This window comes from Electrophorus electricus, chromosome 7, assembly GCF_041902795.1.
Source record: "Electrophorus electricus isolate QZ-2024a chromosome 7, ASM4190279v1, whole genome shotgun sequence".
Classification (NCBI taxonomy): domain Eukaryota; kingdom Metazoa; phylum Chordata; class Actinopteri; order Gymnotiformes; family Gymnotidae; genus Electrophorus; species Electrophorus electricus.
The window spans coordinates 30192501-30207500 of record NC_137503.1 but is presented as its reverse complement, the minus strand read 5'-3'; the positions used below and the strand labels follow the sequence as shown (position 1 = coordinate 30207500).

General features: G+C 40.6%; 1 protein-coding gene across 6 annotated transcripts in view; it reads right to left on the bottom strand.

Annotated features, from left to right (window-relative positions):
• The window catches only part of si:dkey-71h2.2 (low density lipoprotein receptor adapter protein 1), a 33084-nt gene that overhangs the window by 11475 nt on the left and 6609 nt on the right, over positions 1–15000 (bottom strand). For 5 of the 6 annotated variants that reach the window (XM_081718344.1, XM_081718347.1, XM_035524696.2 and 2 more), the window contains exons 2-3: positions 7052–7194; positions 4802–4914 (exon numbers count right to left, since the gene is read on the bottom strand). In XM_081718344.1, the coding sequence (XP_081574470.1) occupies positions 4802–4914; positions 7052–7194 (256 nt within the window). Of the gene's footprint in view, positions 1–4801; positions 4915–7051; positions 7195–8185 lie in introns of all 6 variants that reach the window. The other variant, XM_081718346.1, reaches the window with a different exon arrangement.

The following is a 15000-nucleotide window of genomic DNA, read 5'->3' as shown; positions in this document are numbered from 1 at the left end:
CATACAAACACGATATGTGCAGCGCACTGATTACCAGCTGAACCTGAGCTATGATTTCAACATGCCCCTTATCTCCATGGTATAATTCCATCTCTTTTGTGACACTATTGCTATAAGCACTACATAAATCTAAAAATTAATCTATTTATGCAAAAACAATGTGTAAAGTCTCTGGCCCCAAGTGACTAAATTTTTTTTTTCTTCTACTTTCCGTGATGCTGTTCCAACATTGTTACTTCAGTGCCTACTAATAACGTACTAGCACACATCTTAAAAACTGAATCGTAATTTCTGCATTGAGATCTGTCTGATGTTAAACTAACAGGAAGTCTTCGCAGAGCTGAGTAAAGGGTGTATGGTCAAACACACAATGTTAGCTAAATTAGAATGTAATAAGTATGCAGTGTTAGACTGGTACACAGACTATTTAAAATGCATTACTATTTAGAAAATATTAATATGTGGGCAAGCATTTAGGTTTTCAGTGATGTGAAGAAATGTACTTTCTTGCATTCATGCTAAGTTAAAATTGCAACATGGAATTCAAAAATGTGTTTGATTTTTTAAATTTAAGAAGTTCTGGTATGATCATGAAAGAGAATTTTAACTCACAAGTATAGGAGAGACAGTGGACGTCATGTGACAGCAGTAAAAATAGTTGGAGGTGAATATTTCCCATATGATATTCAGCTGTGGAACACTGTGGAGCTATGAAGTTGTAAGGCTCCTCTTCAAAGGGGCTTGTGGGATAATTAGCTCTTTCAGATAGAAGTAGGGCTTAGATCTCACTCTGAGTACAACTGTTGCTGCACTGCTTCTGACACATGACCTGAATAGCAATGCCCAAGACACCCAGCTCCTCTCTGCCCAAGACACCCAGCTCCTCTCTACCTCCCTCCCTCCCACTCCTTTCCTCCTTCTTCTCTTCTCCCCCTCCCTCGCTCTGTCTTCTGTCTCGCTATGTTGGTGTATGGTCAGTCAGCTTATTTTCATCAGTGGTGTTCCCTAAAAATCAGAAGAGCTGGGGCCAAAGAGAATGGAGGTCAAATAACAGCCTAAAACAGTTGCTCACCCTATGTGATGATGATGATGAGGAGGTTTAATTCAAACCATCCAAACCCTTCAAGCACTGGTGTTTCAGGTTGACACTCATGATATTTCTACATGTTATATTCACATACACTATTTTTGGTGCACAGTAATGGGATCCACAATATGGCAAATGTACAGGAGAATCCAGGTCAGTTGGTAAGTACCTTGCACCTGAGCTGAGAGCTTCCTGCAGTTTGTGGCTTCACACTTGTGCATGCACTCCATATTCACCGCCTCCAGGCAGGGAAGCCGTGCCCACCTCAACACCACTCAGCACACAATTCATACATAAATGTCACGAGAGTAAAAACGGCCAAAGCCATTTGCACTAATCAGCATGTGCCCAGGGTAAATCACCGAAGAACTGAGTTGAGCAAATCTCTAGACTCAACATGTAGGACTACCGTCCAGTAAGCTGGACATGCTGAGGTTAATTATTCCGTGTTCTGACAGGTTTCCATGTTGGCTTTTATATTATTAAATTACTTATATATAAACAAGCTACTGCTAACATAGTTTAAGTATAGGCAAAGTGTGAGATACAGCTTGCTTGCTCCATCATGTGCAACAGGCTTGCCTTTGGAGTTGAGCACATTAGCACAGGAAACACACAGTGTCACAGTGGGAGCCCCACCAAACTAAGCCCTAATGTCTCACTCCAGGCAGCATGCGAAATATACAGCAGGATTTGGGCTTTGGGAAAATAAAACAGCCTTGCAAACCAGTTACCATAACAAATTCATATGCAAATTCTAATATATATATATATATATATATATATATATATATATATATATATATATATATATATATATATATATTAGAGCCAAATTTAAATGCTTTTTAAAATGAAATATCATAATATTTTCTTTTTAAAAATGCATTAGGGAATATGAATTCCCACTACTTCTTTAACTCCAAACTCCAAACTAAGTGTACACTGCGTGCACAATTATTAGGCAAGAGAGTATTTTAATCATATCATCATTTCAATGCATATTTTCCAACTCCAAGCTGTATAAACTTTAATGATTATTGGACTTAAGCATATCAGGTGATGTGTATTTGTGTAATGAGGGAGGGTGTGGCCTAAGGAGATCAACACCCTATATAATGGTCTGCATAATTAGGCTGCTTCTTTTACTCAGGCAAAATAGGCCTGAGTGAAAATAGTGAAAATAGTGAAAAGTCTTTCAGAGAGATGTATCAATCTTAAAATTGTCAATATATTGGGGTGTGATCACAAAACCATCAAATGTTTTGTTGCAAATTTTCAACAGGGTCGCAAAAATGCGTTGAGAAAAAAAGATGCAAATTAACTGCCCGTGGCTGGATCAGTAACAGGTAGCTCCACTTCCACTCAGACTACAGCAAGGTGGAGGTGGGGTACTGCTATGGGATGGTATTATTAAAGATGAGTTAGTTGGACCTTTTCGGGTTGAAGATGGACTCAAAATCAACTCCCAAACCTACTGCCAGTTTTTAGAAGAAACTTTCTTCAAGCAGTGGTACAGGAGAAAGTCTGCATCTTTCAAGAAGACCATGATTTTTATGCAGGACAATGCTCCATCGCATGCATCGAAGTACTCCACTGCATGGCTAGTCAGTAAAGGCCTTAAATATGAAAGAATAATAGCATGGCCCCCTTCCTCACCTGACCTAAACCCTATTGAGAACTTGTGGGCCCTTCTTAAATGGTAGATTTATGGGTGAAGGAAAACAGTACAGCTCTCTGAACAGTGTCTGGGAGGCTAAGGTTGCTGTTGCACATAAAGTTGATTGTCAACAGATTACAATAATGATAGACTCCATGAATGGAAGGCTTATGGCTGTTATTGAAAAGAAGGGTAGCTATATTGGTCACTGATTTATTTATTTTTTAAATGTCAGAAACGTTTATTTGTAAATTGAGTTGTTTCTCACTTTAATAGATGAAAATAAACAAGTGAGGTGGGAAAATGTACGTTTTCCATTTAGTTGCATAATTCTGCACACTAATGGTTGCCCAATAATTATGCACACATAGATATTCTCCTGAAAGCCAAAGCCTCACTTTTACCTTCTTACTTTTTACCAGATTACTAAATAGCCAGTCTGTGATGAGTAAATATTCAGAGGATTATGGTCTTAGAAAAACAATGGATTACTATGGCTTTAAAAGACCCAAAAAGAAGTGCAAGGGATGCTTGGGTTTCACTGAAACTCCTCCCAGTGTTCGTCCACTCTTATCATCAGTTTGTGACATGTTTTTGTCACTTACATTTTCATGTATTAAGGGTAAAAAATGTGTGCATTTATTATTTATTTAACAATCCTCTTATATTGTATTCCTTGCCCTTAAAACTAAGCCTTAGGACTGTAAATAAACAAATATTGAATTATTTATTTGCAGCATATCAAATTACATTTAACTAAAATTTCCTTTACTTATTTGTGGGATCTTAATACATATTCCTACAGCATGTACCATAATACCATGCGATCTTCATATGAGCTGAAAAAAGCTACCCTCTGGCACCACTATGTTTGTTTTCAAACCATTTTCAAGTCAGGCTAATCCTCTTCGATCAAAGTCTGCACTGACCATGATCTGCACAGAGGTGCACTTTTCCAGGGTGTGATGTGCTCTCTCTCAGGACACGATTCACCTGGGCCAAGAGCTCAGGAGAAGAAAATAACCTGAAGGGCCAGTGGAGTGCCTTACCAATTTCAGTCCTCTATGTTCTTAGCACCCCAGTAATGTAAAACAGTACAGGCAGAAGGGCTCAGAGAAGTGAGGTGCCTGGCAGTGAGAGCTGGCAGGAGCATGGCCACAGCGTGCTAGGACAGACAGGCGGAGAGAGAGGGAAAGATACGGAAAAGAGAAAGATGGGAGGGTGAAAGGAGCAGAGGGAGGATGTCTCCTGGGGCTTGATGATGAAAGACATGAGAGACATTCATGATTCTAGTGCCTGTGTCTCTGCTGCTGCTGATAAGGGGACATCAGCAGGCAGACAGTCTCTACTAAGTACCTCTCAACCCCTCCCACACACACACACACACACACACACACACACACACACACACACAGACATGCGCGCACACATGCTTGCAATCCCACCCACCCACTCACCCACAAAACACACAAAAGCACACACACATATACCCCCCCACACACACACACACACATACAAACAAACATGCACACGCACATGCACAAACGCTTGCAAACCCACTCACAAAACACACAAAAGCACCACTTCAGTAACACTTTGTAAAATCACCAACAAATAAACACAAAGCGGCTATATTTGCAAAATCTCTTTTGCTGAACATTGTTAAAAGGTAAAGAGGTAATGGCTTCCTTTTGCAAAATGTTGTTAATGTATCCAGCAACTATTAAGCCAACAAAAACATTAATTAAATATTGATGTGATTTCTGACTGATGTAAATTTGCTCTAAAAAAAAAAAAAAAAGCCCACTAAACCAAATGAAAGAATTCCAATAAATATCCCAAAACAGCTGTGGAAGCACTCTGAGCACTCATCTGAGCACTATATCCTTCAAAGCTCCAGTTAGGTTGCATACTGAACAACACATCTATCAAAACAGAACATGTAACTGGCTGAACCTGTCTAAACCAACGCTTTTACTGCTGCTTTTTGTTAGATAGCAAAGCTCATCTGGGTCTTTATGAAAGTGCAATTAGCTGTAACACTGATTTGCTACCTGTAAATAGACACATCCTCAATGAGGTCACTGGTCTCTGTGTCCGTAATGATGATTCCTTTAGGAGATACAGTCAGGGTCACCTTCCGGAACTTCTTTGCACTGGCACGAGCCTGTTAAAGTGAAAAACACAAACATAACCTCCAAATACCACTAGACATATAACCTAGAGAGTATGCTCAGTTATTCAAAACCAACACCCATTAAATCAACAACAAGAGCTTATAAGGAACATAATGCTTAAACTGATTAGTAGGTAATCTGATAATAATCATATTATTACAGTGTGCAAACTTCTGCTTGTCTCATGTGTCCAAGCATAAACACACTTACATCTGCTGTAAAAATACATATATCTAATAAAAGTAACACTGTGTAACAGCTTACTGAAGAGATTCTGAAATACGTTCAGACAATACAGAAACAAGGCCAGCCTAGAGAAATGGAAATACAGTATAGTTCACAAGCAGAGTGAAAGAAAGGCAGAGTGGAAATGAGAAATAGATGGGGAGAGAGAGAGAGACAAATAGAGCAAGAAAGAAAGCGAGAGAGAGAGAGAGAGAGAGAGAGAGAGAGAGAGAGAGAGAGAGAGAGACAGAGACAGAGACAGAGAAAGAGGCGGGACTTTTCAAGGACAAAGGGAAACAAGGAAATCAGGTAAACCATATCTGGAGGGTCTTTGCAGTGCCTGGGAGACAGTACTCAATGTGCAGATGGAAAAAGCCTCAATGAGATGTAGACTAATGCTAGTGTCTCTCGAACTGTGGCAGTCAAAGTTTTTCTGTAGTAAAAGTTTCTCTTTTACACATATTCTGCTCTGCTACAAGGAGAAAGGCAGTTGCTATCACACCTTCTACAGTCCTGACACCCTCTTTACAATCTTGACAAAGCTTTGTGCTCAAGCATGGGGTAAATATGACTTCAGAAGCATGCGCCAATTCGAGCGGCTCCATTTCAATAGGAATAGGGAGAAATTTATGACTCTCTCTCTTTTCTCCTTGTTAAAGTCGATCCGTGCTGATATAATGCCCCGGATAGGTTACATTCTGATTCCAATTTAGAAGTGGTGTCTTGGGCTATTGAGCTCTTTCAAAAAAATATTAGCTTACACACTGAGGAACAAAGAGGGGTTCCAGCAGAGAGCATTGTGTGTGTGTGTGTGTGTACATGCATGTACAGGTCACTGTAATGCTAAGAAAAAAACACATTCAGTGGAACTTTTGTATCGCAGTGAGATCTGAGAAATGGAATAAACATTTTTCCATCATACCATCCAGGTGACCGAGCTGACCTTCACAAACAATTGTCTACTGGCAACGCCAATTAAGCACAATATGTCCTGTATAAATCTGAATATCTATAACAGTGAAAATACAAAACAAAAGAAAATATAGACATTGCTTATTACTTTTGTACACACAGAGTCAATGCTACTATATGTTCCTCACACTGTCACGCAGCAAGACATGTCAGATACTTGTGGATGACAAACGGCAAACAATGTATTAACTTCACAAACAGTTTAGGAAATAACCCAGAAAGAAAGTCTGAGAGGCAAACAAATCCAAATCCAGAAACAGAGTAGCCGAAAGCAAGGGAGTAAGACAGGCAAACAGGAGTAACACGTGCAAGGCAAAACTCATTCACGGACTATAAACGTTAAAAGGTCAATACACAATTAAACAGTAGATAAATATACAACGCTCAGTTTGTTCAGGTAACTAGAGGAAATATTTCGCAATGAGGAAGCATGTGAGCAGCATATATAAATGTGATTGTAATGATGCACAGGTATGCTGGATTAGTACACTGGGGATGATGATCTCCCCAGAGACTTCTGGGAACTGTAGTTGGTGGTGGTTCCAGAGGGCTGCATGGCACACACAGTGATATCAGCTTGGCTACCATGTTTTGGAGACTCAACCAATAGTTGAGTATAACTGAGCATTACAGAGTGAAACAGTTATATGGGAAAGGCTCTTAAAAAAGCTGTCACATGTATTTGTGCGGCATCGAGGGACGTTGACATCCATAAAACTCAAAACATGTTTAATCTGGGTAACGTTAAAAAGTAGTTCAATCACATTACCCCATGGCTTGTTGGGAAAAATCAAATTCATGATTTTCTTTTGCTCATCAAGTAGTAGGGTATATTGCACCACCATTGCTCCTATGGCAGACATTTAGTACAAACAAGTGCACATGCAAGAGGCCTTTACATTGCTGGTCCCCGTAACTGCGGTAACTGACCGTGGTGACAATTCTCCGGATGGCAGCAGCTGCCATATCCTCTCCTTTAGGCTGGCCCACCAGCGTCATGCCCAGGTACTTCACGTTGAATACCATGCCCTCCAACAAGGTTTCCTTAGTGTCCGTCCAGTTCTCTGGAAGCTCTGAGAAGGAAAGCAACGGGAGACACTTTTCAGAAGTGAGCAAAAGCTCTGGTTTGTAGGCCTTTGCCTAAACAATACATCAAGCGCCCTTTTTTTTGAGGAAGAGGAGCATCGCTGCTTGAGGTCTCAATTTCAATTTCCCTAATTAAATAAAGACTCATAACAAAGAATAACATGCAAATGTTCTGGTCTACTTATGAGCAGTAAGCAGAATTTGGGCCACTGCAATTGTCTACGCCTGCACGATCTTTGCAGCGAGTGCAGTTCCCCAGTCTTTCCCCTGGAAAGGCACGGGCTTGTTCCCCGGTTCTGTAGTAGTGTAAATGTGTGCCACACAGCAAGCTTTAAATAGGCCCCACTCCCATCTGGGCACAGGACAAAAGTCTGTAGGACTACAGATCCTGGTCTAATGGACTGAGTCTAACTGTATGAGACAGTCACTGCTGTGCTCAGGTAATACAGGAACTAAGCTAAAACACAAGATGGTATAGCTCAAATTTCTGAGGAATGTTTACATTTTTTAACCAATGATCTTGTATCACAGATGACCTCTTTATTCCTCATTTATGTGACTTTTCCAGAGTGCTCTTCTGCAAAATGTGAAATATGCGTACATACTTTGCTTTTCAAATTTACTTTGTTCAAATATATCTTGCAAGGCTTAATTCTCTTTGATACCATTGGGATGATACTATTGGAATTAATTTAATAAGTCATCAAATGAACTTAGTAAGACTTCCCTTTGATGAGAGACTCCAGCAAGCCAGTCTTCATAACAGCTAATGATATTGTTCAAGCCAGTATTCATAACAGCTACATTGATATTAAATAAACACTGTTTACACCACCACCTTTATTCACTTGAAAATATCTTTAATTTAGTTTCTTAGAGTGGTTCATGCTCAAGTTTTTAAACCTGGACCCCTGCTTTTGTAATTCAGGCCACTACTTGCCTGAACCCACACAGTACTGCATGCAGATGGTATTCCACCTTAATGGCCACATGGTCTGCCAGTGAGAAAGAATCCCTCATCCAAGATGCTGGTGTCGAATGTGATGCTGTGCTAAAGCTGTCTTCTTGGCCATCTGGCCCACCCACCCTGCACCAGCTGTTTGGGGCACAAAAGACAGGCCTCCGATCACATCTCTCCTCAGTGGTCTGTGGATGTGAAACATTCACTCACGGCTCAATCCAAAAGGCTGTTGCCCTGACAGGAATAAGCCTATTGACTAAACAGCTTTAAGCAAGAGGCCATCCACCTATGTAAGCCAATTAATGTGTATTTCATTGTAACCAATGCTGTACAGTGGCTATATAGTGTCCGTTGTCAGCCAGAGGAGGATGGGCCACCCCCTTTGAGTCTTGGTTGCTTTCAAGGCTTCTTCCTCATGTTTTAGGAAGTTTTCCATTGTCACTGTTGCCCTTGGCTTGCTCACTGGGGGCTTGGACTCAGACATGTGTAAAGCTGCTTTGTGACAACAGCTGTTGCAAAAAGCGCTATATAAATAAATTTGACTTTGACTTTGACAATGTTAGAGTCCAAAGCATAATGTTCCGTTTCCCCAATAAAGGTACGAGAAACCTCACTGTCCAACACTTCAGTTTGTGAAGACAGAGTAAATGCAATCCAGGTGACAGGTCAATACAGGAATGACAATAATCAGATATGGACAGGTTTATAACAACAACAGGTCCCTGTAGTCAGCATTAGCAGGGCGGTGGGGAGGAGCAGGATTTCTGAACAATGTAATTTTTGATGTCTGATTTGTGTGTGTGTGTGTGTGTGTGCGCGCGCGCGCATGTGTGTGTGTACAGTGGGGTGATCTAATTAGCTGAAACACAAAACAAGATTAGCAGAGAAGCAGTCAGACTATAACCACATTTCTCTGTGGTGAAATATGAAGCCACAGAGGGACACAGTTTGTAGACGTAGTTCTTACTGACCCAGTCGTGGCACACTACCATCACTGGGCTTGTCCTTACTGGACCTGTAGAAGCCTGCAGACAGGCACAGGGAGGTGGATATGGGTTGCACACCAGCAGCTGCTGTGTGCTCAGGACAAGCTCCACGGTCTCATTTCTACGCAAAAACCATCAGCAATACTCCAGGAAGAAAGCTCAGAAAGCTAAAGGTGTCACTTTCATGCTGAGATATTTAATTAAAACATACACTTAGGTTTACGCATGAACATGTGGGAGTTACCCTTGGAAATAAATAATGTACATGTATCATTGCCCAAGGCTGAATTTGCATTGGCGAATAACTGTGTGGACTATGCACGAGCACAACTCATATTTCAAAACAACTCCATTAAAAAAGCTTTAAATCAAAGAAAAATGAGTTTAAAAGAAACCCTCAAATTTAGAGTTGTAAATCTAAAGTTTGACAACTGAACAAGGGGCTTCTCATCTCCTTATCCCCCTGGCTTTTAGAGTCTCAAAATAACGAGTCTTGGGAGGAATCTAGGGCATTACTTTGTCAGAAATTAGGGCAAGTGGGGGCTATAACAGGGTGGAGAGGGAGGGCACTCGATGGAGGGAGTGATTTCATTAAGCCTTGGAGGAAATCCAGACTCAATCATGCTCAAGCCAAAAAGCATGGTAAGCTGAGTGTGTCTTTTGGGTGACCATCCCAGTGCCATTACACCTTTATCCTGAGTCTGCACTAGAGAAGAAGATTGGAGTTCAGCATACTGACACATGGGTTAACACGCATCATTTGCATAGATCAGTCTGCTTGGGACAACAGCATGCATCCTATCAGACAAGACCACGGAAGTGTCTAGGACTGTGCTCCGTTGCCTAGCAACAAATATAATTATGTGAGAGAGTTGACAGTTCCTCAATGGGGGAGGTTCTGTTCGATTCTGCTGTCCAAATGGAAAACAAGCATTTAAATGTAGATATGCAAAAACATGACATAGGTACACAAATTTTCCTTCTGACAACATGACAATTGGCTGGACAAACAACATTCCAAGACAAGAAATGAAATTCTATTAACAGGCATTTTTTGCCAACAGCTAATGCCCTTTGTGTTTGCAGTTAAACAGTTAAACTGACTGCTCAGTTTCATTATAACATAATATATTGCATTTTTGTATTATGCAATATTTAAACTAGCCATTTTATTCAGAAGTGGTTAAAATGGAGAAAAGGCTTCCAAAAGGGAGCTGGCATATTCTTTTCATTTCTCCACCATGTCGATTCTCTCATTTTGTGCTTGGTATTGGGGGGGGCGGGCTGAACCACGGTAGCTTAGATAAACACAATGGAGGTCTGCATCCCTGTAGAGCAGTCGTAGTGGGTGAACCTCGGTTTCTGAGGGAGAACAGATTGAATTTCCTCCCTTTTTTATCCAAAATAAAATTGCCATAGGGTCACTTGCTCTGTAAGTGATACCATCTCCCACAATTCATATTTACAGTGACTGTCCTCAGTCATTTCAGAGACCAAATGCAAATTAATTTTAAGATTCAAATATTAAATTAAAATGCAGATGCTCAGAGAGGAACTGTTTTGAAAATAATCCCTCATTCATTTCATATTCCAATGAATTCCTTTCACTCCATAGCAAAGTCATAACTTCAGGAGGCCAGTAAATATGACGAGGTTATCAGCCACATGTATGACTGCAAATGGATTTAATGAACAGGAAAAAAAGAGAGAGGTTGATTTCATTGGTGGAAGATGAAAGGCATATCTGCAGCCTCAGGCAGCGAGGAACGTTTCTCACAAACCTCAGTGAATTTGTTGGTTTATGTCAAATGTTCTCTGTTAACTTCTCAGATGCACACCTCATACATAAATACTCAGCACATACTTTTTTAAAACACATTTGAACATTAGAAGTACCTCTTAGGTATACAGTTAGAGACTGTGACCTGACTGTCATCTGCAGGATAGAATCCTCATCTGCATAGCTGAATTCAAAGTCCCACTTATGATATTCTTATCTGTGACTTATTTATCTATACTGATCAGTCATAGTATTAAAACTACCTGCCTAATATTGGGTAGGTCCCTCTTGTGCTGCCATAACAGTTCCTATCCATTGAGGCATGGATTTCACATGGACTCCTCCCATGGTGTCCTGTGGTATCTGGCACCAAGATGTTAGCAGCAGATCCTATAAGTCTTGTAAGTTGTGAGGTGGGGCCTCCATGGATGTGACTTGTTTTTTCAGCACATACCACAGATGCTAGATTGAATTGAGATCTGCGGAATTTGGAGGCCATGTTGGGGAATTTTGAGGCCATCAAACTATTCCTGGACAATTTTGGAGTGTGCCATTACCATTAGGAAATGTTGCTGTCATAAACGGGTGTACATGGCCTGCAACAGTGTTTAGGCTGATGGTATGTGTCACATGAATGACAGGATCCAAGGTTTCCCCACAGAACTGTGTCCAGAGCATCACACTGCCTTTGTTGGTTTGCCTTCTTCCCATACTGCATCCTGCTGCCATCTCTTCCCAAGGTAAGCAACACACGTGCACTCCATACACATGATGTAAAACAAAACAGGATTCATCAGACCAGGCCACCTTCTTCCATGGTCTAGTTCTTGTGCTTGTGTGCCTATTGTAACTGCTGTCGGTAGTGAACAGGGCCAATGTGGGATCTCTTACTAGTCTGTGACTATGCAGCCTCATACAAATAAATCTGCAATGCACTGTGTGTTCTGACACATTTTTATTATAGCCAGCATGAACGTTTTCAACAATTTATGCTACAGTAGCTCTTCTGCTGGAACCAATGGGCTAGCCTTCACTTCCAACCCCCGTTACTGAGCTGGTTACCAGTTCACCAATTGTCCTTCCATGGATCATGTTCTACACAAGAATTCTACACAAAACCTGATGTTTTGAAGATGTTTGGAGATGTTTTGGAGATGCTCTGACCCAGTCAACTGCCTATCATAGATCCTTACGCTTGCCCATTTTTACTGCATATGTTCAACTTGAAGAACTGACTGTTCACTTGGTGCCTAATATAGCTCATGAGTGCCACTGTAATGAGATAAGTTTTATTCACTTCAAAAGTATTTTTAGGTATGTAACTATACCACAATGTCTCCTCTAATTTACTATTATCAAACATCAAACATTAGGAAACTGAACCACATATTCTTTAACTTGCCTTAATATATTGACTTGTGCTATATGACAGGTTTTATGAGTTCCTGCTTTGTTCATATCAGGCTCTAGTCCTATCAGCAGAAAACCACCAATTCAAATTTGAGCCTAGCACTCTACTTTAAAAATATTTAAAAATCACAACAAATTGGAAATGGTGCCTGGCTCTAGAGATCAAACATTAGTACAGGCGGCAAAACAACTCTGCTTTAACAACAATGCAGTTGTTTAATACATGACACTCCAGACTTTGCAACAGGCAATCCAACGGTATGACTGTGTTAACTGCTAGACACAATTCAATACTCAAAGGATAAATTACATTGTTTTTTTTCTGCATTTCCAAAGCAGGTATTGATTACAATCCCATATGGCAAGCCAGAGTGCGAACAAACTCTAAATTTAACAATAGAGCTGATCACCAGGGCAAAAAAAACCCCAATAACCACCAGTGTGCCCTCAGGTGATCTGCCTGATACCAAAACTGCTTCATGGAACGAAGAAGCCACACCATGGCTGACACTGATAGTGTCTCTAACCTCTATCTGTTCCTGTGTTTAGAAAGAACTAATTTTAAAGTGCACTATGAAGTTGAATGTCCAGTTTATACATGCTGTTAATTTACTGATGTGGCTTTGTTGCTAAATTTTACTTCTTCAGCAGCCTGTTTGTTGATAGGACTACAATTGCCAGAATAAGCTCCTACTAAGCTACAAACAAAGGATAATTTTCAGAGCATTTATTTTCTTTTGGGGTCCATCTAAAAGGACTCATGCTAATTAATATGGAGGATTGCAAGGCAGCTGACAAATTGTAAAAAAGCAGATCAGAGTTTGACATTGCATTGACCTACAGTGAACACTGAATGAAGTATTATTGCTATGGTGAAGTGAAATCTAAAATCTGAGCCCAGAAATGTTGACTACTTTGCAAGCTCTACACTTTGACTGAGATTTAACTGAGACTGAGAGCAAGCAGGTTACATTTCCATTAAATGCTAATTGCCACACAATATCCTGCATCACTGAATTCATGCTCAAAACCTTCTCCTATAACATGACTAGCCACATCACTAAAATGATCAAGAGATATTTTTAGTTGATTTCAGATAATCATCCCTTCCTCTCTCTTTACATTTGTGGCTAGGTTCAAGGTAACATTTAAACAAATAAAGACTCTCATTCAACATGAGCTGCCTGTCCCTTGAACACCTACACCAGCTGCCACCTCCCAGCGCTGTTATCTCACAAGGCCTCAGCTGGTGTGTGAAGCATCACAGGCTTCCTGTGGAGATTCAGCTTTCACTCTAATGCACTGCATTTGTGGCTGGTTTAGTTAGCACTTGTACCCCACACACTCTCAGTAATGGTTCTGGTCAAAGGTCTATGATAAGGAAAGCACTGCTGAGGAGAAGATGAAGGGCTCTAAAAGAACAATGAAGCAGAACAGAGCAATAAAGTAGGTTCCACTCAGTAGTTCAACTGCAGAACAAAGCCAATGTCAAGAGAAGCATAAATGATGTTACAGAACATCCCAGAACATCAGGCTTTACATGCCAGTTTGTTGGTATTTATAAAACAGTAGATCCTTGACTATCTTCAGAACTTTCTGTCAGCAGATGCACTTTCAGTGCAAAGAGTGGTTTATTTTAAGTGCAGTTTCATAATGTAGGAGTTTCTTAATGTTGGTGGAGCTGGCATATGACTTGCATAGCTCATACACGCAGCACACTGCGTCCTTACAAGTCATGGCAAGATGCCATGCTGTCTGCTGGTTCTGAGTAAATGAACTGTGCAACTTGTGTGTTTACTGATTCCAGGGACCCGTGAGTATATATTCATTAAAGAGACACATTCAGCAATTAGGAAAGATCAATAAGGTGTAAGAGAATATAAACAAAATAACCTCTAACAAACATGCTTCTTGGAGATGCCCTTGGAATCAACTGTTTTCTGGGACAGCAAAAAACCTCTATAGATTCTCACAGATGACAGCTGTCTCATGTGTCATGCCCCATTTTATGAGAACCAATCCCATAAGGTATTCATTAATTATTCAAGTAATTCAATATTCATGCATTTATGTAATTTGTGATAAAATATGGATATGTATTTTGCACAGTCACAAACAAATGGCTTCATTATGTGACAGTCAGGGCATGTCAGATGCAAGCCAAACACTTCTTTTCCTACTGTTTTGCTTTCCATCTCAACCCAGGGTGTCTGACGTCAAAACCGAACAGCTTTGCTTTGCCCGAGTATGACAAAAGGTTCTCTTGATAAGTCTAAAGTGGTTTGAAGAGAGAGAGACAGAGTAAAAGCTAGCGAGGGAAAAAAGAAAAAGTGGTGAAAATCAGAACTGCGTGCGCTCCCTCAAAAAAAAAAAACGTGAAAAGAGAAACAAAAGTAAAAAATGAAAAGCTTGGTTTAACAATGGGGGGGGGTGCACCTTCAAAGGGAGAGGAGGAATAAGAGCCTGGTGTGGAAAATGAGATGAGAAAAGACAGTTGGGGGGAGGGGAGGGGGGGCACGGCATCATTTTTCCCTGACAGCTGTCCAGGGCATGAAGCGAGGAGGTGTTGGAAGTTATGGATTTCTCCTCCCTTTGAACAAGACAGCTGAGGCAGCCACTCAGTCAGGAGTCTGAATTTTTCAGTCAGAGTTGCATA